The 25,408-nt window shown below is 36.8% G+C and overlaps 1 protein-coding gene across 2 annotated transcripts; it reads right to left on the reverse strand.

The window, feature by feature from the left end:
• Window positions 1-1,273: 1,273 nt before the first annotated feature.
• Window positions 1,274-24,998, reverse strand: LOC100511540 (arylamine N-acetyltransferase 1). 2 transcript variants are annotated; one of them, XM_085004426.1, is made up of 2 exons: window positions 24,715-24,998; window positions 1,274-2,268 (listed from the first exon to the last, which is right to left on the reverse strand). In XM_085004426.1, exons 1-2 carry the CDS (start codon window positions 24,757-24,759, stop codon window positions 1,390-1,392), a joined length of 924 nt encoding a protein of 307 aa, XP_084860552.1. In that variant the 5' UTR covers window positions 24,760-24,998; the 3' UTR covers window positions 1,274-1,389. The 2 variants fall into 2 exon arrangements, with proteins under 2 accessions (XP_084860552.1, XP_084860553.1); XM_085004427.1 differs by lacking the exon at window positions 24,715-24,998 and adding an exon at window positions 8,781-8,879.
• Window positions 24,999-25,408: the final 410 nt, after the last annotated feature.

A 25,408-nucleotide genomic window follows, 5' to 3' on the forward strand; every position in this document is an offset into this window, starting at 1 on the left:
TCAGCAATGGGATGCCTTCCTGTATGTGTGTTTTTCTTATTTCATACCTAGAACATTATGTCTTCATTTTCCCGTTTTGTACCAGTAGGATCATATTCTACGAAGCCTAAATTTCATTGAACCATACGTAGTGTTTCTAATTCTTCATCTGTATGTTCTAGTCAGCTCATTTTCATCAGACTTTCATTCTCATTTATCCACCGAGTACACTTTTATTAAGGCCACCAGTGATGCCCACATTATTAAATTAATCATTATTATTTTTGCAAACTGAGAAATTTCACACTGAGAGTAGCAAGAAGCGAGGAGGTAAATAGTTAAGGGACAATTAATAAAGGGAAAATGCAGAAGATATTTACAATGATTAGTACCTAACAGTAAGTATTTCCAGATGACAAAGGATTATTTGAAAAGTGATCATTTCATATCATCATAGAAGGATGGTTTAAGTTTTATTTATGATTATCAGAGCATTTGTAAAAAATAACCAAAGTTAGGAATTCCCATTTTGGCATAGCAGAAACAAATCCAACTAGTCTTCGTGAGGATGTGGGTTTGATCCCTGGCCTCACTCAGTGGGTTAAGGATCTTGCATTGTCATGAGCTGTGGTGTATGTCACAGATGTGGCTTAGATCCTGAGTTGCTGTGGCTGCAGTGTGGGCTGTCAGCTGCAGGTCCAATTTGATCCCTAGCCTGGGAACAACCATGTGCCATTGGTGTGGTCCTAAAAAACAAAAAATGAAAAAAACAATAAATAAATAACCTAAGTTAAATTTTGCTTGCATTTGCAAAATAATCTAGATTAAGTTTCACACGCTGTCATGTATTGGTTCAAGTCTCTTCCTAGAAACTGATATGTTATTTGAACGGACTATCATATCACAGTCTTCTTTCTTGAATTCCAATCTTAATTGTACATGCAATATTTTGTAAAAAGAGAATTGAACAAATGCAGGTTGAATATAATTGGATGACTTCCTCCCTATTTAATTAGGCAACAATTAAATATTTTCTATGAATGTAATACCTGATCATTGTTGAAAGATTTGTAGTATAAATTGATATAGTTCTTAATATAACACCAGGCCATCCTTAGAATTCCTTTACTATTTTCAGTTTCAATAGGTATGTGACTATGTGTTTTATTTCAAATAAAAACTTGTCTTATAATTATTTTGTGCTAAAATGGTTACTGGTGAAATGATTCGATATCTGAATTATGCCTTTTTTCCTTATATTGCATTCAAAATAATCTAGAGATTTGAGGAGTTCTGTGGTGAATACACAGGATTTTATTTGTCTCCACACTCTGATTTTGAGTAGATCTGAAAAATATGTATTAGAAATTTAAATACTGGAATAATAATACCAAATCATTCTTTTTCTCTCTAAATGGTAAAAAATTGGTCACCATTTTTTGGCACAAGCTTTTTCTCCAAGGAAATATTAAAGATATTTTTAAGATTTTCTTCTATTTCTTCCTCGTTTAGTGTCTTAAACTCTACCAAGTCCATATTGTCCTTATAATTGTATCTCCTGTAAGTGAGGGTGAAGCCCACCAAAAAGTGAACCCCTTCTGGGGTCTGCAAGGAACAAAATGACTTGTCTGTAAACACAGATGTTGGAGATTCCTGAACGTATGCATTCACAGACTCAAAATCTTTAAGTGACCGAGGTTCAAGAGTAAAGGAGAAGATTTTCTGGTATTTATTCTTTTGCAGGAGATCAGAATTAATAAATTCTTCATTTGGGATGAACTCCTCTCTTCTTATTTGGTCCAGGTACCAGATTCCTTTCTCTTCTGTTAAGCGGAAGATGGAGGGCACCTGGGGCTGATCCTTTCCTGAAATTAACTCTAGAGGCTGCCACGTCTGGGAAGAGCCAGGATATCCAGCATCAACAATGTAGTTACGGTCATCAATGGTCACCTTCATCAGGAGGTGGACCATGGCATTACTATATTTTTTGACTGGAGCGATGTAAATCCATCCTCCCAATAGTGTGGCCTTAAAACCAATTGTGCTCAGAGCCCAGTATAGCAAATAATTTAGCTGGAGACACCAGCCACCCCTATTTTTTCTCACAACTTGATCAAAAATGGCCTCCAGGCTCAATTCTGTGGCTTCCCCACAATGGATGTTAAGGTTCTCGAAGGGAATGGCTCGGATCTGGTGCTGAAAAATGTCAGTTAATGTTTGCAAGTCCAATTTGTTCTGCCAGTTCTTATAACCAATTCTTTCAAAATAGGCTTCAATGTTTATGCTTCCCTAAGGCAAGAAAAACAAAAGAAAAAACAATTACCTCTGAACTTGGACTTTCTTCATGAGGTTAATTATAAATTTAATGTGATTTAAACATGTAAATATAAACCTTAATTAGAAACATCTGTAATTATGTATTTAGAAACAATTTAAAAAATTCATCTTTAAAGTAAATTTTTTTCCAAAATTATGGCAATATTTTTGGCATATAGCATGTGTCAGTTTCAGGCATGTAAACTGCTAATTATATTCATGTGCATTACAAAATGAGTTGCATAATAGGGTTAGTTAAGACCTCCATTTCCAAAGACAATTATGGTTGATTTTGTTGTGTGGTGATTACATTTAAGATTTATTCTCTTGGAGATTTATGGACAAGATGGTGAAGTAGAAGGAAGCAGATCAATTCTTCTCATGAAAACACCAAAATTACAACTAACTCTTGAGTAACCACCCACAAAATAGACTGGAAGCTACCAAAAAAGGTACTGTATACCCAAAGACATAAAGAAGCCACATCAAGGTGGTTGGAGGGACACTTTCATGGCATAAGCCACCTCTAATCATACTCTCACCAGAGGGAAAAGATCCAGCTCCACCTGCAATGGGGCAGGCACCATTTCCTCCCACCAGGGAGCCTGCCACAAGCTCCTGCATCAACTTCACCCACCAGGGGGAAGACTCTCGAAGTAAGAGCATCTACCACCCTGTAGTCTGTAAAAAGGAGACCACATAAAAAGCTATACAGATTGAAAGTGTAGAGAAAAATGAGCCAGAGGAAGGAACAATCAGAAACCCAGAGGAACATTGAAGTTGAAGTAGAGTTAACAATCTTCATGAAAAGCACTTTAGAGCAATGACAGTAAAGATGATCCAAGATCTGGGAGAAAAAACTGGAGGCAAAGATCTATAAATTACAAGAAATATCAAACAAGAAATAGAAGATTCAAAGATTAAACAAAGACAGATGAACAGCACTATAACCAAAATTTAAAAATTCACTAAAAGGAATCTTAGCAGAACACAGGAAGAAGAAGTGAGGAGAAAGACAGACTGGTGGAAATGGTGACAAGGTACAGAATAAATTTTAAAAAATAAAATAAATGAGGACTGCCTAAGAGAACCCTGGAATATCATCACTTGCATTATTAGGTGCCAGAAGGAGAAGAGAAAGAAAAAGTGATGGAGAAAGTATTTGAAGAGATAATAGCCATAACTTTCATTAACTTGGGGAAGGAATTGCTCACTTAAATCCAGGAAGCACAAAAAATATCATATAGAATATACCAAAAGGTGGAACACCACAAGACACATATTAATCAAACAGATCAATATTAAAGAAAAAGAGAAATATTGAAAACAGCCAAGGAAAAGCAACAAATATACAATGGAACCCTAAGAGGTTTATCAGCTGAGTTTTTCAACAGAAACTACAGGCCATAAGGGAGTGACATGATATACTTAAAGTGGAATAAAAGGACAGAAAAACTTAAACCAAGATTATTTTACCCAGGAAAGCTCGCATTCAGATTTGAAGGAGAAACAAAAGATTTGGAGAACAGCAAAAGCTAAGAGAATTCAACACCAGCAAACCAGCTTTACTACAACACTTCTCTAAGCAGAAAAGAAAAGGCCATAACTAGAAACAAGAAAATTAGAAATGAGAAGGCTCACCTGTAACACAAACATATAGTAAATGTAGCTAATCATTCACAAACAAATAATATTGAAACCAGCAATCATGAGAAAAAAAAAAGGGAACAAATGCAAGATACTGGAGATGCATTTGCAGTTAATAGATAACTTAAAATAATTATATATTATATATCATACATATTACATACATATATAAAATAATCTTTTATATTATACATATAGAGAGACCTCTATATCAAAACCCCATGATAGGAGCTCCCATCATGGGACAGTGGAAATGAATCTGACTAGGAACCATGAGGTTGCAGGGTTGATTCCTGGCCTCGTTCAGTGGGTTAAGGATCTGGTGTTGCCATGAGATGTGGTGTAGATCACAGATGCAGCTCAGATCTGGTGTTGCTGTGGCTGTGGCATAGGCCAGTGGCTACAGCTCTGAATCAACCCCTAGCCTGGGAACATCCATATGCCTCAGGCATGGCCCTAAAAAAAAAAAAAAAAGAACAAAAAACCTCATGATAAAAAATAATAAATCTACAATAGATACACACATGAGTAAGAAAAAAACAACTCAAACACAGCACAAAAGATATTTTTCAACCCACAAGAGAAGAGAACAACAGAAGAAAGGATGAAAATATATATATAAAAATCCAAAACAATTAAGAAAATGGAAATAAGAACACTCATATCAATAATCACCTTAAATGTAAATGGACCAAATACTCCAAACCAAAGACATAGACTGGCTGAATGGATTAAAAAAAGAAGACCTATATACAGCATATAGCTGTCTACAAGAGATCCACTTCAGTCATAGGAAAATATACAAACTGAAGGTGTTAGGTTGGAAGAAGATATTCTATGCAAATGAAAATCAAAAGTAATCTGGAATAGCAACACTTATATTTTAAAAATAGTCTTAAAGGTTAGAAGAGATGAAGAATATTACAGGATAAAAGGATTAATTCAAGAAGAAGATAAAACAATTGGAAATATATATGTATTGAACATAGGAGCACCACAAATATAAGGAAACTGTTAGCAGCCATACAAGGAGAAATCAACAATAACACAATCATAGTGGGGACTTTTAACACCCCACTTACAGCAATGAACGGATCATCCACAGAGGAAATCAACAAGGAAACAGAGGACTTAAATGACACATTAGACCAGATGGCCTTAGATATTTATAGAACATGTTTCATATATAGAACATTCCAAAGCTATATAGAACATTCCAAGGCAGCAGAATACATACTCTTCTCAAGTGCACATGGAACATTCCTTAGGATATATCACATTCTTGGCCACAAATCAAGCCTCAGTAAATTTAAGAAAATAGAAATCGTATCAAGTAGCTTTTCCAACCACAATGCAATAAGACTAGAAATCAACTACAATAAAAAAAAAACCTGCAAAAAACACAAACACATGGAGACTTAACAATATGCTACTAAACAACCAATGGATCACTGGAGAAATCAAAGATGAAATAAAAAATACCTAGAGAAAAAAGTCCAGGACTAGATGGTCTCACATGAGAATTCTATCAAACTATTTTTATAAGAAGAGAAAATACCTATCTTTCTGAAACTATTCCAAAAAATTACAGAGGAAGAACACTCTTAAACTCATTCTATGAGGCCAACATCACCCTGATACCAAAACCAGACAAAGATATCACAGAAAAAAAAGAAAATTATAGGTCAATATCAATGATGAACATAGATGCAATTATCTTCAACAAATAGTAGGAAACTAAATCCAACAATACATTAAAAGGATTATACACCATGATTAAATGGGATTTATCCCAGAGATGGAAGAATTTTTCAATATCCTCAAATCCATCAGTGTGATACACTACATTAACAAATTGAAGAGTAAAATCCATATGATCACCTCAATAGATGCAGAAAATCCTTTGATAAAATCCCAAACTCATTTATGATTAAAAACCCTCCAGAAAGTGAACATAGAAAGAATCTACCTCAACATAAGAAAGGCCACATGTGACAAACCAACAGCTAACATCATCCTCAATGGTAAAAACCTGATAGAATTTCCATTAAATCAGGAACAAGACAAGGATGTCCACTCTCACTATGTTTATTTAACATAATTTTGGAAGTCCTATCCATGGAAATCAGAGAAGAAAATGAAAAAGAAAAGCCATGGAAATCGAAGCAGAAAAGGAATCCAATTTGGAAAAGAAGATGTAAATATTTTGCTGACTGCATATGACATGATATAATGCATAGAAAATACAAAAGATGCTATCTGAAAAGTGTTAGAGTTCATTTATGATTTCAATAAAGTTGAAGGACAAAAAATTAATCCACAGAACTCTATAGTATTTCTAGAGCATTTTTTGCAAGACAAACTCTATAGCATTTTTTGCAGGACAAATTCTATAGCATTTTTTTGCAGGACAAAAAATTAATCCACAGACCTCTATAGCATTTCTATATATTAATAATGAAATATTGGAAAGTTAAATTAGGGAAACAATCCCATTTACTACCAAAAATAATAAACCTACCAAAAGAGTCAAAAGACCTGTATTCTGAGAACTATGAGACACTGATGAAAGAAATCTAAGATGACACAAACTGATGGAAAGATATACCATACTCTTGGATTGGAAGAATCAATATTGACAGAATGACTATACAACCCAAGGTAACCTACAGATTCAACACAATCCCTATCAAATCACTAATGGCATTTTTCACAGTACTAGAACAAAACATTTTAAAATTTGTGTGAAAATACATACGACCCCAAATAGCTAAACAACCCTGAGAAAGAAAAATGGAGTGGGAAAAATCAGGCTCCCTGACTTATGACTATGCTACAAAGTCACAGTCATCAAAACAGTATAGTACTGGCACAAGAACAGACATATACATCAAAGGAACAGGACAGAAAACCCAGAAAAAATAGACACACCTATGGTCAATTAACCTATGATAAAGGGGGGATATACAATGGAGAAAACAAGTCTCTTTAATAAGTGGTGCTAGGAAAACTGGACAGCTACATGTAAGAGAATGAAGTTAGAACACTCTCTAACACCATACACAAAAATAAACTCAAAATGTGATAAAGGAGTTCCCGTTGTGGTTCAGCGGAAATGAATCCGACTAGGAACCATGACGTTGTGGGTTCGATCCCTGGCCTTGATCAGTGGGTTAAGGATCTGGCATTGCTGTGGCTGTGGTGTAGGCTGGCAGCTACAGCTCTGATAAGACCCCTGGCCTGGGAACCTCCATATGCCACAGGCGCAGCCCTAAAAAAAAAGACCAAAAAAAAAAAAAAAGGCAAAAAATGTAATAAAGACCTAAATATATAGGCAGAATATTCTCTGACATAAATCACAGCACATATCTTTTTGACCACCTTCTAGAGTAATGAAAATAAAAACAAAAATTAAAAAAAATTTGACACAATTAAACTTAAAATTTTTTGCACATCAAAGGAAACCATAAACAAAATGAAAAGACAACACACAGAATGGGAGAAAACATTTGCAAGTGACGTGACTGACAAGGGATTAACCTCCACAATATACAAACAACACATGCAGCTGAATATCAAAAACGAAATAACTCAATCAAAAAATGGGCAGAAGATTTAAATAGACACTTCTCCAAAGAAGACATAGAGGTGGCCAAAAAAACATGAGAAGTTGTTCAACATTGCTAATTATCACAGAAAAGCAAATCAAAACAACTATGAAGTACCACCTTACATAAGCCTTAATGGCCATCATCAAAAAGTCTATAAGTATCCCTCCCCACTGTAGTGCAATGGGATCAGTGGCATTTCTGGAGCACTGGGACACAAGTTCAATCCCCAGCAGGGCACTGTGGCCTATGATCTGGCATTGTCACAGCTGTGGTGTAAGTCGTAACTCTAGCTTGGATCTTATTCCTGGTCTGGGAACACAATATGCAGTTGAGTAGCCAAAGAAAAAAAAAATTCTATAAACAATAAATGCTGGAGACAGTGCAGAGAAAATTAACCCTCTTACACTGTTGGTAGGAATGTAAACTTGTACAATCACTATGGAAAACAGTATGGAGGTTCCTCACAAAACTAAAAAGTAGTACTACCATATGATCCAACAATCTCATTCCTTAGCATGAAACCACAGAGAACCATAATTTGAAAAGATACATGCATCCCAATGCTCATTGCAGTATTATGTAAAATAGCCAAGACAAGGAAACAAACTAAATGTCCTTTGACAGAGAAGTTGTGGTACGTAAGAACAATGGAATATTCCTCAGCCATAAAAAAAGAAAGAGACAATGCCATTTATAGCAACGTGGATGGACCTAAACCTTATCAAACTAAGTGAAGTTATACAGTGAAAAATAAACATCATATATCATTCATACGTGGAATATTTAAAAAAAGATGCAAATGGGACAGATAGGTGGGAGAGAGGCATAGATTAAGGGCTTGGGGCTGGCAAATGCACACTGTGGTAAATGGAGTGTTTGGCGCACAGGGACCTATTGTATAGCCCAGGGAACTCTACCAAATATTCTGTGATAATCTATAGGAGAAAAGAATCTGAGAGATAATGGATGTGTGTATTGTAAATCAACCATACTTCATTAAACTTTTAAACAATGAAAAAAAAATGTTGAGTGGTTTTAAAAAAACATGTACTCTCTTACTTTTTTTTCTTTCCATACAATAGACCATTGTTAATTGTAATAAAAATGCTGTGCTTTAGATACCCAGATTCATACATCTTATACCTGGGAGTTTGTACCCTTTGATAAACTCCTCATCTCACCCACACATCAGCCCCTGGAAACCTCCATTCTACTTTCTATTTATACCATTTGGCCATTCAAAAAACAATTCTGGGGGTTCCCAAGTGGTGCAGTGTGTTAAGGATCCAGTATTGTCACTGCTGTTGCTTGGGTTGCAGCTTTGGCATGAGATTGATCACTGACCCCTGAACTTCCACATTCCACGGGATGGTCAAATAAAGATTCTGCAAATAAATGAAAACATAAAGTATTTGTTTGTCTTACTTTGCTTAGCACATTGCCCTCAGTGTCCATCTATGTTCTTACAAAAACCAGGGTTTCTTTCTTTCATATGGCTGAATAAAAGGGAAAAAGTTTCCTAAGCATTTATCCATTGATGGACACTTGTTTTAATGTCTGGGCTACTGTAAATAATGCTGCATGAGCATGAAAGTACAGATATCTCTTTGAGAGAGTATTTTCTTTCTTTGCTGTATATCCAGAGTTGGGTTGCTGGCCTCAGATAACACCTCTACTTTCCATTGTGAGGAAACTCCATGTTCATTTTCCATAATGGGTGCACCAATTTAAACTCCCACCAACAGTGCAACAGGGTTTGCTTTTACTTCATACAGCCCCACCAACTTTTGTTGTTTATCTGTTGTTGCTGATAGTCATTCTAACAGATGTATTGTCGTATCTCATTGCCATTTTGATATATATTTCCCTGAGTTTTGTGACGCCTCTTCAGGTACCATTTCTTTGGCTATTTATATAAAGTGTCTATTCTTTATAAAAGTGTCTATTCCACTTCACTGCCCAGTTTTTAATTACAGTATTCTCTTTTTTTTTCTATTGATTTTTTTTGTGAGTTCTTCATATGGGTAGGATATTAACTCATCTTCAGATACATGACTTGAAAATATTTTTCCCATTCCTTTGGTTGGCTTTTAATTAATTAATTTTATTTTATTTCTTGCTTTGCAGATAGTTCTTAGTTTTAGTTCGTCCCGCTTGTTGATATTTGTTCTTCTTACTTTAACTTTTGGTGTTATATCTAAGTAACACAAGCAAAACAGAACAAAACATAAAACCCCTCCCCTTTGCCAAGACCAATACCCAGGAATTTTTCCCCTATATGTTTTGTAAAATGATTACAGTTTATGGGGCACATGTTAAGTCTTTAATCTATTTTCAGTTAATTTTGTGATTGATGTAAGCTAGGGGTCTACATTTATTCTTCTTCATATAGTCTCCCACTTCCAAACACCATTTGCTGAGGAGACTATACTTTTCCCAATGCATCTTTTTGACTCCTGTTCATGTATTATTTGACACTCTATGAGTGTTTATTACTATTATCTCATTACTTACTTTTCCTTTGGTTTTTGCATTGTTTGTGTGCTGGTATCACACTTTATGTGTTCATTTGTTGTTTTTAGTCAAAATTATGTGTTCATTTGTTGTTTTATCAAAATTTAAGGTCTCCTTCCCTGCTCTATTGATATGTAATTGACATAAAACACTGCATCAATTATAAGGGGTAAAACAATGATTTGACTTACACATATTGTGTAATGATGACCACAATAGGTTTAGTCAAAAGCCATCATTTCATATGGATACAGAAAGAAAGGAAGAAAGAAACAAACAAAGAAGGAAGGAAGAATAGGAAAGAAAGAAAGAAGAAAGAATCTAAGACAGAAATAATGAAAGAAAGAGGAAAAAGAAAGGGATAAAAAAATCTTTCCCTTGTGATAAAAACTATTAGGACTTTCTTTCTTGACAACTTTCAAATAGTTCCACATTTTTTTTTATTAACTATAGCATTGTTATACATTTTGAAAACAGGAGTTGCGATGCCTGCAGCCTGGTTTTTCTTTCTCTGGATTGGCTTAGAGCATTTGTGGTCTGTTGTGCTTATCTATTAAGTTCAACACTATTCTTGATATTTTGGTGTTAAATGCCACTGGAAGTTTAATAGGAATGATACAGAATCTATAGAGAGTTTTAGTAGTGTGTACATTTTAAAATATTAATTTTTCTGATCCATGAACTTGGGATATCTTTCCTTTTATTTGTGTCTTCTTCAATTACTTTTTTCAGTGCCTTACAATTCTCATTGTGCAGATTTTCACCGTCTTAGTTAAATATAATTCTAAGTATTTAGTTTCTTTCTTTTTCTTTCTTTTTTTAGGGCTACACTTGTGGCATATGGAAGTTCCTAGGCTAGTGTTAGAATCAGAGCCACATCTGCTGGCTTACACCACAGCCACAGCAACATCAGATATGAGACACATCGGTGACCTATGACCTTGTAGCAATGCTGGATCCATAACCGATTAAGTGAAGCTAGGGATAGAACCTGCATTCTCATGGATACTAGCCCAGGTACTTAACCCTCTGAGCCACAATGGGAACTCCTAGAAGCAGTTATTTATTTATGTTTTTGCTTCTTTCCCCTCTGGAACTCCAGTTGTGTATATTGTTTTGTTTAATTATTTCCCACAACTGATGTAGACTTTCTTCATTCCTTGTATCATTTTGCCTTCTGTTTGTATAAATTCACTATTTCTTTCCTTTGCTGAGTCCAGTTGTTATTGAATTTTTCAGTTTACTCATTTTAGTCTTCAATTCTAGGATCCCTGCTTTCATTTTTAATGCTCTCTGTTTCTTTGTAAAACTTCTAATTTATTGATGCATTTGTTTTCTAATTTAATTATTCATCTGTGTTTCCTTGTAGTTCACTGAGTTTCTTTAAGAAAATTATTCTGAAATCTTTATCACATAGTTCACAGACCTCCTTTTCTTTAGGTCTATATGGGGAATTTTAGTAGTTTCCTTTGGAAGTGCCATATTTCTTTGGTTACTCATAATTTTAGTGGACATGCATCGGTGTCTATGTATTTGAGGATACAGACACCTCTGCCAGTCTTTACAGACTGACTTCTCACAAAGCCCTTCACAAGTCAGCCCATTTAGAGATTCTGAGTGGTCATACTGTTGGTATCCACACGGGAGCTTACCTTTGAAGGGCATGTAGAGCTGGTGCTAGTTGGGGTCCAAAGCCTAGCATGGTGGTAATGGCCTTTTGCTGGGCCCCATAGTTTGAGGCAAAGTCCTGCATTCACAGATCCTCGAGCTGTGGAATCTACCTAGGACCTCTGGTGAGCAGAATCTGAGGTGAGCCAGGAGCCCTGTCTCACAGGAGCTGCCTGGAACTGACATATGCCTGGGTGCAATGGGCACCTGGGTTAACAGGACCTGGCATGAAGGCCAGGAATTCTTTGGAATACTTTGGAATATAGAAGCCAGCTTGATTCTGGGGCAACAGGCTCTGGGGCCTATTGTGAAGTCAGGCACTAATTTTAGTCTTACATTTTTTTCTTTGGGAATGTGTCTCTTCAGGCTAAGTAACTGGGGTAGAATCCTGGACTACACAAAAACATTTTTATGCACAGATTATTGTTCAAATTGATGTTTGAGGAAGCAGCAGTAATTTATGCACTGCCATTTGCCTGACTACTAATTCTTTTGTTTAGTGCAACTTTAGAATTAGTTGCTTTCACATGCATACATTCACACAGTAGTGTCATTTTCTCCGTAAGACAATACTATCACTTCTTCTATGTTTTGAGAATGAGAAGGTGGAAATCCAGTTGAAGTCAAAAGTCAAATGATAAATAGGTTATATGTGGTTATCTCGGTGATGAAAAAATGAGCTTCAGTTAGTATTGATTGAAATAAGGCTTGGAAAGAATAAGGATACATATTAAATAGAGTATATAGTATTACTATAATAACTTGACCTACTCAGTTTCCCCTTTAACTCAACCTTCAGTACTCAAAGTTCTCATTTGTATTAATTCATTTAATGATTTGTTCATTTAATCATTCATTTAATAAATAGCTTTTTGAATGATACTATATACATTCTACTGATCTGGTTGTTGCATATACATATATATATATATATATATATATATATATATATATTTTTTTTTTTTTTTTAGGGCCATACCTGCAGCATATAGATGTTCCTAGGCTAGGGGTCCAATCGGAGCTATGGCTGCTGGGCTACACCACAGCCACAGCAATGCCAGATCCGAGTTGCATCTGTGACCTATACAACAGCTCAGGGCAACACTGGATCCTTAATCCACTGAGCAAGGCCAGGGATCAAATCTGCATCCTTGTGGATGCCAGTTGGGTTTTTTAACTGCTAAGCCATGATGGGAACTTCTGGTTATTTCTTGTCTTAAAAAATGTTTCATTTGGGGAAGGTTGGTATGACAGCCATAGCAAATTGAAGGAATAAATACAACTGGAAATTTTTTAGACTGTGATAAGTACTCTGGGGAACACTAAAGCAAAGAAGGAAGATAAGATGTGCATAGAGATAGCTTCAGTTTCCAGTAAGGTAGGCAGCTAAAGCACCACTGTGACTTTAGGTATATGAGAGAATGACCCACGTCCACATGTGTGGGAGGATCGTTCTGGAAGAAGGACCAGAGTGTTTAAGGGGAAGCTTCCTAGAGTGTCCAAAAAATATTCAAGGAAGCCAGGGTGATGGGAGCAGAGGGAGTAAGAGAGAGCATGGATTGAGATGAGATCAGGCCTTGGGCTTTTATTATGAGATGAGAACTACTGTGACAAAGACATTAGAGGAGCATTGCGGTTGGGGTAAAGTGCGCCATCATCAAACTGATATATCTGGTTTGTAGGGAGAGTGAGGTGTACATACTGAGTGAATGAATAGGCCTTTAAACCAGGCAAGAACTCATTAAAGCACATTTCCTCAAGGATCAGTGCTTTACTTGAGGAGGGCATGTGGCCCAAGTCAGTTCAATGAGACGCTATTGAAGGGCTTTTGCTGTAACTGAAACAGATGTTTCCTCAAAGCTATTGGGAGAACTTGTTGAAGAATAATACCAACAAAGAATTTATAGAGTTGAAGAATGAAAAGCAGGAGAAGAAAAGATGAGAAAAGACCTCAATCAAGTCTTAAGCTACCTCTTGATTTTCTGGTAAGGTGAGACCCCCCCAACCAAAAAAAAAAAAAAAATCCTTATTTTGTAAAATCCCATGCATAAAACACAACTATCCCTTGCTACCAGAGTCCTAATCTAGTATCAAAACTGATTTTAACAGTGGTGCATTACCACTGATAAAATGGCATGGCCTGAGGTGACAAAGGGTTAATAGTGAAAAGCTTATGTTGAAACACATAAGCTGTGTGTGTTTCTACTGTCCTTCTCAATGTCTTATCTTTCAGATTCTCCTATTTTTCTATTTTGATCAATTATTCTTCTTATTTTACTAGTTTCAACTTTCTCTCTTCCTGATTTCTGCAGTGTGATTTCCCCCGAATCTGTTAAGTTTATTTTACTAATTCCCACCTCAATATGCAAGGGTATCCCTTCACAACACTTGCACAAACTAAAAAATTCTCATACCTAGGCATAGAAAGTATAACTAATATTTAGCCAAACACCCCAAACTATCTCCTGCCTCTAATTCCAGAAGCATTACTGGGTTAATGAGGATAGATCATGTGGAACAAAAGAATTATGATTTGGACCTGCCTGGCCTTTTTATTCCTGGTTTAAACAACAGTCCTTCTCTTTTGCTGCAACTGAAACAAACTGCACTTGTTTTTTAAAAGCTGTACTTTGATTTCAAAGGTCTTTCTTTTTCTTGGTTCTTAAAGATATGATGTTAATTTAGAATTTTGTAACTACATGTCCATTGAGATGTCCATGTAGAGACCTGGATCCCAGCAGGATGTTATAACCAAATTAAACTTGTATATTCCATGACTAAATATAAGGGATTGCATACTACTGAAGTTATGGTGTTAGGCACTTAGCAGCTGTCAGGATCAAACTGACTGAAAACACTATGAAATTTATCTATTTACTTGTAACTCAGCTGTACATTGATAAACCACTTCATTTTGGCTTGATTCTGGATATCAGAAAAGAATAAAAGGAGCTGAGTGAACATACTTGGGGGCTTGGTTGAGATGTCTCAGAAAAGCATACATTTCTGAGGAAATTTGATGCACTATAATTCTGTTTTAATTCAGGAGACTTAGAATATTTTTTTTCTTCCTGGCTCAAACTCTAAAGATACTAGAAAACATTAGTTTAAAAATATATTTTATTCTTCCTTGAAAACAAAAACAGAATTTCTTGCAGGGACATAAATAAGTGTTACCTCTCCATTGGCCAGTGAATATGAAAATCAAAATGAAAAATTATGGAAGAGAGAGGTTGTAATAAAGGAATGCTGGGCCACATTGACTCCTTTTACTATAGAAAAAAGGGTTGGAAAGTTATGAGAATTATGACTATTGAACCAGTTTGTTCTATCTGGAAATCAAAATAAGCTAAATCGATATGTTTAGTAAAACAAAAATATGTAGGTAAAAGTTCATTTTGTTTTGATAATGTTTGTTCATAATGTGTTTCCTCTTTTGTAAAATATGTCCTGTGATACAAAAAAAAAAAACCCTTCATTTCAACCCCTCATGATACATTGGAAAAATTCAGAAGTGCTTGAAGAGAACATATTCTCCCAATTTTTCTACTCAGAAATGACTAGCATCAATAATTTGATGTATTTGTTTCTATTCCTCTTCTATGATATGTAATAGAGTTGATATAATATTTATTTATGTTTTTATCCTTTTTTAATCAATGTGGAAAATGTTTCATCTAATTATAATTATAAACAATTGTGTTGTATAATTTTCCCATTGAGATTTTACAATTTGTTTGGAAAAAAATACAATTTTAAACAAGTCTAGATATAAAAATATTCACAACTTTTTGAGTGCCATCTTTTCAAGTAGAAAGATTTTGTATCTATACTTTTATTTGTACTAACTTACTTTAAGTTGAGGAAACTGGCACTCTAAGGAGTTATATCATTTCCCCAAGATTACCTAATTATCTAGTATTTAAACCTAGATATTTATGACTTCAAAGCTGCCGATGCCATAAATTATGTTGTGTCCTAAATGATTTCAAGATTGGGAGTTCCCATTGAGGCTTAGCAAAAACAAACCTAGGATCCATGAGGATGCAAGTTTCGATCCCTGGCCTCACTCAGTGGGTTAAGGATCCAACATTGTCATGAGCTGTGTTGTAGAATGCAGATGTGGTTCAGATCTGGCATTGCTGTGACTGTGGCATAGGATGGCAGCTGTAGCTCTGACTCAACCCCTAGCCTGGGAATTTCCACATGCCATGATGTGGCCCTAAAAAGACAAAAAAAAATTTTTTTTTAATTTTTTCAAGATTAATATTAAGTATGTGAATACAATCAGATTATAAGGAGTTTAAATGAATGGCCACGAATCAACAAGACGGAAGTGGTAGTGTACCAAAATTTAAGATCAATGTTGACTGTATCTCAGGAAAGAAGAAAGGACCAAGAATAACTTGCTAAATGTGGGGCACACCCACAGCATGTGGAAGTTCCCATGCTAGGGGTTGAATCAGAGCTGCAGCTGTCAGCTTACACCACAGCCACAGCAACACCAGGTCCGAGCTACATCTGTGACCTATGCCACAGCTTGAGGCAATGCCAGATTCTTAGCCCACTGAGCAAAGCCAGGGATCCGACCCACATCCTCATGGATAGTAGTCAGTTTCTCAACCCACTGAGCCACAACGGGAATTCTCAGAAGCAGTTATTTAACTAAAGATCAAAGAAATCACATTCCAGGAAAATCTGATCAAGCATGTTTAACATTGTAATATAATTTGGTTGAATTACTGACATGGAAAGACAGAAAAAATTCAGGTGTAATAAAATCAGTTAAGAGTGGAGCCTGAAGGGAGTGGGAGAGGTCATTCCTGTCTAAATGAAATGGAAGCTATTAGATGTATTGACCTTGGCCACAGGTAGAGAGGGTAAAGAACAGAGCATGCTCAGTGTACTGTAGAGGGCATATGGCCTTGGTAAGGATCCTGAACTAGGAGGCTGTGGAATGGTCTATGGAGCACTGGGGGGAATCCTCCTGTAAGCCTCCCAGCACAGACTGACATGCAGGGCTCCTTCTTCCTAGCTTTGGGAAATCTTTTACATAGAGCAGCATCTTTCAATTGGGCTAAAGACTCTGACTCTTTTCTGCAGATACTTGTGATTAAACCTAATATAGAATAATTAAAAGCAGATGGGTCAGGAGTGCCCGTTGTGGCTTAGAGGTAAGGAATCTGACTAGTAGCCATGAGGATGCAGGTGCCATCCCTGGCCCTGTTCAGTGGGTTAAGGATCTGGTGTTGCTGTGAGCTATGGTGTATGTTGCCGACAACGCTCAGATCTAGTGTTGCTGTGCTGTGGTACACACTGGCAGCTACAGCTCAAATTTGACCCCTAGCCTGGGAACTTCCATATGCGGTGGTGTGGCCTTAAAAGCAAACAAAGAAAAAAAGCAGATGGATCAGAGGTAGGTCACCCATGAAATGCTGGCATCACACTCAGGGCTACAAGTGGCAAGAGAACACTTGTAGACTGAAGCGGGATCTTCACCGCTGCTGCCAGGGTTTCTCCCATGACTGAACAGATGTTTTTAAAAAATTCATGTGAAATGCACGTGATACCAAATAAAACTTTTAAAGTGAACAATTCAGTATCATTTAGTATATTTATGACTTTGTGCAATCATCTCTTCCATGTAGTCCCAAAACATCTCACTACCTCCAAAATAAAATCTCATGCCTATCCAGCAATTTCTCATTTCCTCCAGCCCCTGGTAACTGCAGTCTACTCTGTCACCATGGATGGTTTCCACCTTCAGCTCTGGAGAATATTGCTGCTCAGAACATCTGTGCTCAAGCACATTTTTCAGTATCTATTTTCAATTCATCAGGTATATGCCTAGGAATAGAATTGCCCAGTTGAATAGTAGAATTTTAAGAGGCACTTCTCAGTGGCTTATTTTTCCATGTGCCATAATTTTCTTTGCCTCTCCTTTCCCTTCTGTTCCCTTTTCTTAAGATGCCAAGCTCACTGCCAGGACAGTACAATCCAGCCCACTCCCAGGGGCAAGTTTTCAGCCCAGCGATTTTCAAAATGGAAAAAGAACTTTCCAGGGAAGCCGTGACCATAGACTATCCTTCCACAATGCTTAGGGCACTGAAGGCCTGTAGAACAGACCCAGGTACTCCATTCATGGAACGAACAGCTATTTCAGCTAAAGTCAATTGGAATGAGACCCAGACAGCAGGATGTTCTGGATTTTCTTTTTTTTTTTTTCTTTTTTAACTGCTGCTGTTGTTGTTTGCTTGCTTGCTTGCGTATTTGCCCTTGGGAGGAGTTTCTCAGGTATGTGGGTGAAATCTTCCTATGTTTAACGTTGGCTCTGAAAATTTTAAATCTATAAAGGGAAAACAAAGAAAGCCTCCAGGCAGGATAATACCATGTAGTTGACAGCTAGCAAGTTCCTTTTCAAAAATGGAGAGAGGGTGGGGTGTCATCCCCTGTGTGGTTGAGAAATTAAATGCAGCCCTGGAGAAAGGAAAGTCAGCTTATCAGAAAAGAGCCAACAAGTTTGTTCTTGTTGAGGGCATTGTGGATCAAAGTCCAAAGAGGAGAGCCTACAAGCTCCTTGCTCCTGGGGCTGTCTGCCTCCACAGACTCCTCTCTCCTCTGGAATTCTGTACATCTGTGATCAGGTAGTGCTGTCTTCAGTTGGCCTGACACTAAAAGAACTTATTCTTTTCATGTATGGCTCCAGGAATCCCTCCCCACTGAGAATCCTTCCAACACAGTGAAACTTCTTTTTTTTTTTTTTGTCTTTTTTTTTTTTGCTATTTCTTTGTGCCGCTCCCGCGGCATATGGAGGTTCCCAGGCTAGGGGTCGAATCGGAGCTGTAGCCACCGGCCTCCGCCAGAGCCACAGCAACGCGGGATCCGAGCCGCGTCTGCAACCTACACCACAACTCACGGCAACGCCGGATCGTTAACCCACTGAGCAGGGGCAGGGACCAAACCCACAACCTCATGGTTCCTAGTCGGATTCGTTAACCACTGCGCCACAACGGGAACTCCACACAGTGAAACTTCTAAGAATTCCCTTTGTATACTGCAGACAACACAGCCCAGCCACTCTGGTTATTTGGGGGTCTTCAGAAGAAATTGTAGAGGAGCAGAAGTGGTTATAAACTTGCTGCCGGCAGAACTGAGTCCTTTGGTTCACACCCACTTGAGTCCTGAGAAGGTGGACATCATTTTTCAGTTATCCAAGAGGGAAAGCTAGTCTCACTTGTGAGATTCTAACCTTTGTTTTTACTTAAGCGGTTAATGAAAACTTCATTTTTCAAATACGCCTTATGATGTAAATATTCTACCTAAACTCTCTGGAACTTTTACCTCTAATTCCCAGTGCTAAAAGAAAATTAAAGCGGTGTTCTCACAGTGGCTCAGTGGTAATGAACCCAGCTAGATTCCATTAGGATTCAGGTTCTATCCCTGGCCTCACTCAGTGGTTCAAGAATCTGGCACTGCCATGAGCTATGGTGTAGGTCGCAGATGGGCTCAGATCTAGTGTTGCTGTGGCTGGTGTGTAGGCCAGCAGCTACCATTCTGATTGACCCCTAGCCTGGGAACTTGCATATGCCAGGGGTGCGGCCCTAAAAAGATAAAAAATAAAAGTATAAATAATTAAGTAAATCAATAAGAGAATAAAGGAGGTATGATTTTTTACATCTATAAGGAAAAGCTAGGAGATCTCTGTATCTATAGGGATCTACATATGCATATCTATTTATGTTACATATCTTTACCACTGAGTGGTATTCTCAACATTAATTTGTGTATGAGCTCTATTTATTTGGCTTAAATGTAACTAAGTGTTTATAGAAATCTTTAGAAATATAAAATAAACTGGTCAGAATAAATTTCAGGTTTATGTGATCTGGGGCATATTCAGCATTAAATTAATACCTGGCATTGAAGCTGCCTTAAAAATGTTGGTTTAATTGATATAGACATGGTTTTAGAGGCATCAGTGTTAAGATATTTGGGTTTCTTAGACATGTCTTGTACCACATTGAGGAAAGAAATTCTACTAGGAGAAAATGTATGCTACTAGAAGTTAAAGGGTGTGTCCATAAGCTTGAAATCAGGAAATGCTGGTATGTTTGGCATTGCCTAATTCTTGGATTTCAACAAAAAGGAAGGTTTTGAGAATTGGGAATTATAATTATGTTATGTAATTAAAGCTACTAGAAATAATAAGGGGAATATTTCTTAATACAAGGGAAATAGAATGTATGATTTAAATAAAAGAATGTATGAAGAATGAAAATGCGTTTTTTTTTAGAAAATAATTTGTCCTAAAGAAATGGGAGAGAAAAAGGGAGAGAGAAAACACAGGACAAATTCTAAAGATAAAAACGGAAGCTAGGGAAGGTTTGTGGAAAGTAACTCAGAAAAAATTTTGTGCGTGATTCTCTTTTGTTTGTAATTGAATTGGATTTAATTAGGATTATTTTGTATGTTAACTTACACAGGAAGCATTGTTGAATGAATGATCAGCCTTCTCAGGTTATACTGTATGGAAAAATGTTATTAATATAGAGATTTTAGAATTTATGGGTAATTCCTAAAGATCTGGTATTTCCTGATAAAACTTATCATTCCTGGAGTTCCTGTCATGGCCCAGTGGAAACGAATCTAACTAGTATCCACGAGGACGTAGGTTCCATCCCTGGCCTTGCTCTGTGGGTTAAGGAGCTGGTGCTGCCATGAGCTGTAGTGTAGGTCGCCGACGCAGCTCAGATCCTGCATTGCTGTGGCTGTGGTGTAGGCCAGTGGCTACAGTTCTGATTTGACCGCTAGCCCGGGAACCTACATATGCTGCAGGTTTGGCCCTAAAAAAAGACCCCCCAAAAAATGTTATCAGTCCTAATTGTCAATATTATGTAAAAATATTGTTTGCCACAGGAGTAATCAAATTTCTTTCTCAATTATATTTTAATCATATCTTTAAATGTGAATGTTTAAGTGTTCTTTGCATTTGTAAGTAGTTATTTTTGTACCTTAAGACTTCATCTTCAAGCATACTCCTAGAAAGGACTTGTTGACAAGTACAAGTTCTGATAAATTTCAGATCAAGCCATTGAACTGGCTAAGGAATTAAAAGAATCCTAATGGGAATTCTAATGGCTTCGTAAAACTGGTTTTGTTCCATAGGACAGTAAACTGGGGCATATGGTCATCTTTTTTTATGGTTTTGGGGTTTGGTCTGAAATATGGCTTTCAATCTGTGTTACAGATATAAGGGAGCCTTTCTTCTCAAGCTAATTGTGATTTACAATGCCTTGGTAAATTATACCTTTGTAAGCACAATTGGAAAAATGTATCCTTTCCATCTATTAAGCCCTCTAGAAATTGGAAATACTTAAGTTCCCAGGAGACTTATCAGGTAAATAAGAAAGTCTCTTTCTTGGCAGGTGTAAGAATCTGGATATTTGAGGGACATCTAGAAGAGGGAAAACCCGCAAAACACTAGGTTGCAGGCAACGTGTGATGGCAAGCCTTTGGCATGACTTTTCTGGCCTTGAGAAGCCTTTTAAATGTTTAATCTGAGATTCCTTATAAAAAGTCCCAGCACAGCCTGCTTAAAAGAGCATATGGACTCAACTTAATTTGGACATATTTGGTAAAAATGACTAATTTCAGGGAGAAAAGTTTAGGTTTCAGTTGATTTTAAATTCTAGCATTATGAAGTGAAGTCTCCATTTAAGGTCTAAGTGCCTTGTTATGATGTTACATAGATGTAAAGTTGAATTGAAGTAATAAAAAGCCACTCAAAGTTTTTTTCTGAAGCTTGTCCTTGCAGTTAATTTAGATGAAAATCAGATGCCCCTTGACCTGCAACCAGGTCTTATGAAAATTAAAGTTTTGTTGTTAACTACACCTTTCCCCTGATATTCAGGAAAAAAAGAAATTCTCTGTTGATTTCATCATAGAGTATGACTACACATGGCACGTATCACTGCTTGCTTTAAGTCTCCTGCTAAAAACAGGTATATAATATCTGTGTTACAATTTGATATAATGGCAAAATATGTAACCTACAAATTTTCTCCCTTTTGTATACCTCTGAGCCTCTTCATTGTGTATGATCAGTTTTCCACCCAACAGGCATAATTAGGCCAATATATGTATGCATATATATTAACACAAATGAGCCCTAACATGAAGGCCATGATGGACACAGGGCAGGCAGCAACCACACTGGTATCCAGGGACAAACATTTTGATCTCTCAAAAGATTTGCAAAAAAAGAGAAAATGGTAAAAGAAATCATTACATATCAAGGTATGGGGAAATTATTCTAGCTTATACATAATTTAACTTGAATTTTAGGCTAAACGAAACAGCCTATTGGCTTATTAAATACTCATTATAATCTGCTTTAACCATTAAGAAAAATATGTATTTAAAAATCAAAATGGAGTATCTGTGGCTCAGGAATTCTTTGTGGATATGTTTTAGACATGTTTCTGTATTGCTGAGGAGTTGTATTTATGAGACTGGGTCAGACATGAAGATGCCACCAGCAATTTTGAAAGCAGTGTACCCTAGAAGATGGCAGCTGCAACCCTGTGGTCTCATGATCTCCTACTGCATCTGTCTTTTTTGTTTTTACTCAAGAAAACTGTTTTAGATAAGAAATGAGCAGATAAAGGAGACCTATGTATAGTGACCAATAGCTCCTGTCCTATATATGTTATTACCACATCAGAAATTAACACCTACTTAGATAAAATTCAACAACTAGGTACCTGGCTATATCAAGTCTCCCCAGAAGGACCAGATCGATTGTTTCCAGGATTATTTTTCTAAATTCCTCAGAAACAAGCTCTATATTCAAAGGCCTCTTAAATTTTGGATTGTCAAGTCTCTTTCAACTTCTAATTGGGACTGCGGCACCAAAATGCTGGACCAAGAGGCTGAGATCTAAAATGGATTGGAGGCTTAAAGACTTAAATATAAGATGGGATACCACAAAACTCATAGAGGAAAACATAGGTGAAACTTTCTCTGACATAAATCATAGCAATGTTTTCTCTAGGTGAGTCTCTGAAGGCAATAGAAATAAAAGTGAAAATAAACAAATGGATCCTAATAAAACTCATAGCATTTTGCCCAACAAAGGAAATAATAAAAAAAATGGGGAAAAAACTTTGTGGTTGGTTGGGAGAAAATATTTGCCAACAATATGACCAACAAGAGGTTAATTACCAAAAGCTACAATAGGTTCATACAACTCCATGAAACAAACAAGCAAACAAAGAAATCAATTTAAAAAATGGGCAGAAGACCTAACTAGACATTTCTCCAAAAAGACAGACATATTGCAAACAGGGACATAACAAGATGTTCGATATTGCTAATCACTAGAGAAATACAAATCAAAAGTGCAATTAGTTGCCACCTTACAACAATCAGAATGGCTATCATTAGCCAGTAATAAATAATAAATGCTAGAGAGGGTGTGGAGGAAAGGGAACCCTCCTAAACTGTTGGTGGCAATGTGAATTGGTACAGCCTCTATGGAAACCACTATAGAAGTTCCTCAAAAAATTAAAAATAGAATTACCATGTGATCCAGAAATCCTGCTCCTGAGCATATATTGGGAAATCTCTCATCTCAAAAATACCTGTACCCCAGTGTTCTCAGAGAACTCTTTCAAAGCCAATATGGAAATAACAAACGTCCATCAACAGATGAATGAAGAAGGTGTGATGCTTGTACTCACACAATGGAAAGCTATTCAGACATAAAAAGAATGAATTAATGCCATTTGCAGCTACATGGATGGACCTAGTGATTTTCATACTAAGCGAAGTCAAAGAAACACATATATATCATATTACTTACATGTGGAATCTAAAATAGGATACGAATGAACTTAATTATAAAACAGAAACAGACTCACAGACATAGAAAGCAAGTTTATAATTAACACATGGGAAAGTGTGCGGAGAGATAAATTAGGAGTATGGGATTAAAAGATTGAAAGTACTATATATAAATAGATAAACAACAGGTCCTGTACAGCATAAAGAACTCTTCAATATCTTATACTAAGCAATATGGAATGGAGTATTATATATTATTCTGTATCTATCTATCTATCTATCTATCTATCTATCTGAATCATTTTGCTGTACCCTAGAAACTAACACAGCATTGTAAATCAACTATAATTTAAGGCAAATAAAAATATATAAAACAGGAGTGAGGGCTGAAAATGAGTCTCCTTAAAACTGAGTTACTCTGCAGTGTTTATTATTAACCTCTCTGCCCAAAACTTTCATCCCTTTCTCATCTTGCCTTGATCTGTTCAAGATGGAAGAATATTAAGGAAAAGGGTAGATTGAATCTGAGCAGATCTTGTGGGGCCTTCCACAGGTACAAAAGCCTTTTCATGTCATCCACTTCTTTTAAGGAAGAAAGGATTCGGTCTCTCCAGGACCTTCTCTGAGTTCCACAAAGCAGGGTCAAGAAATTACAAATGAGGGCAATGAGGGAATGTAGAAAAAAAAAAGCAGCCAAGAAAGGATAGCACAAGTAAGAATCAAACAGAGTCCTATTCCCTCCTCAGGAGATACATACAACATGTGTTTGAATTGTTGTGCAGGAACTAAGAAGTCCCCAGTTCCCATGCAGATAGAGGAGGGTGAATTCATACACAGCACAAGATTCCTGGAACCTCACACTGTTACCACGCCATCCACCAATGAAAAGAATCATTCATTCACTGGAGAGATCACCTCAAATATTACCTTGAAAAACTCATCCCTGAAAACTACTGGGGTTTGGCTCTTTTGACCAGAGCCACCTTTTTTACATCCTTAACCCTAGCAGTTAACCTTGCTCTACTCTGACATTAAGTTTTTTTGTTTCACTGTGTACTGGATACACAAGTTTAGGTTCAACAATAATCTTAGACAGGATAACCCCCCAAATTCAAAGAATAAACAAGTCACTTACTGAATGCCACTGGGGTCCACAATCAGGAACAAGGCTGACTGCCATTCTCCACACCCAGGGCCAGTCCAGGAAGAGCCCTCACTGACTTTGCAGACTGCCCCACTTCCCAAGTCTAGTTATTATCACCAAGAAGCTCTGGGAAGTGTAGTTGTGGGGACTTAGGTTGTCCTTGGGCACTTCTTATTCAAATGTACTCAGTAGAAGAGAGTGAAGAGATAATTATATGATGAGCCATAGCCTCAGGTGAAGAGGAGTGACCTCCTGTTTGACACTGTTTATGCTCTAGGGAGTCTAAAGACAGATATCCTACAGGTAATGTGGCAGATGACAGTTTTGGGGGTTGGCCAGGAAAAGAAGATCCATTAAGCTAGAGGAGCATAAGAAGGTAGATGTTTGCAATCACTTCTCCAGCTTATGACACTGTTTCCACATGAATTTCTATAAGGCCCACAAGTTTCTATTTTTCTTCCCGATTTTCAGGCTTTTTCACCACTCCACCCAGAGGCACTGGTTAATGTGTCCAAACTGTATTCAAGCACAAGGTATGAATGTAACACATGTAATACAGTTTTGCTTTTGAGTGATTTTTAATTTACATTAGTGGTATTGGTCTGTCACGCTTGCTGTTTCTAATGCATTTCCCTCTACACTTTATTTTTAAAAACTGACTTCATGACACAAGTGTTGCCTCATG

Source organism: Sus scrofa, chromosome 17, assembly GCF_054392235.1.
Source record: "Sus scrofa isolate SSC_HxYL_T2T_F1_AM1 chromosome 17, Sscrofa_HxYL_maternal_Yorkshire_Landrace_v2.0, whole genome shotgun sequence".
Classification (NCBI taxonomy): Eukaryota; Metazoa; Chordata; class Mammalia; order Artiodactyla; family Suidae; genus Sus; species Sus scrofa.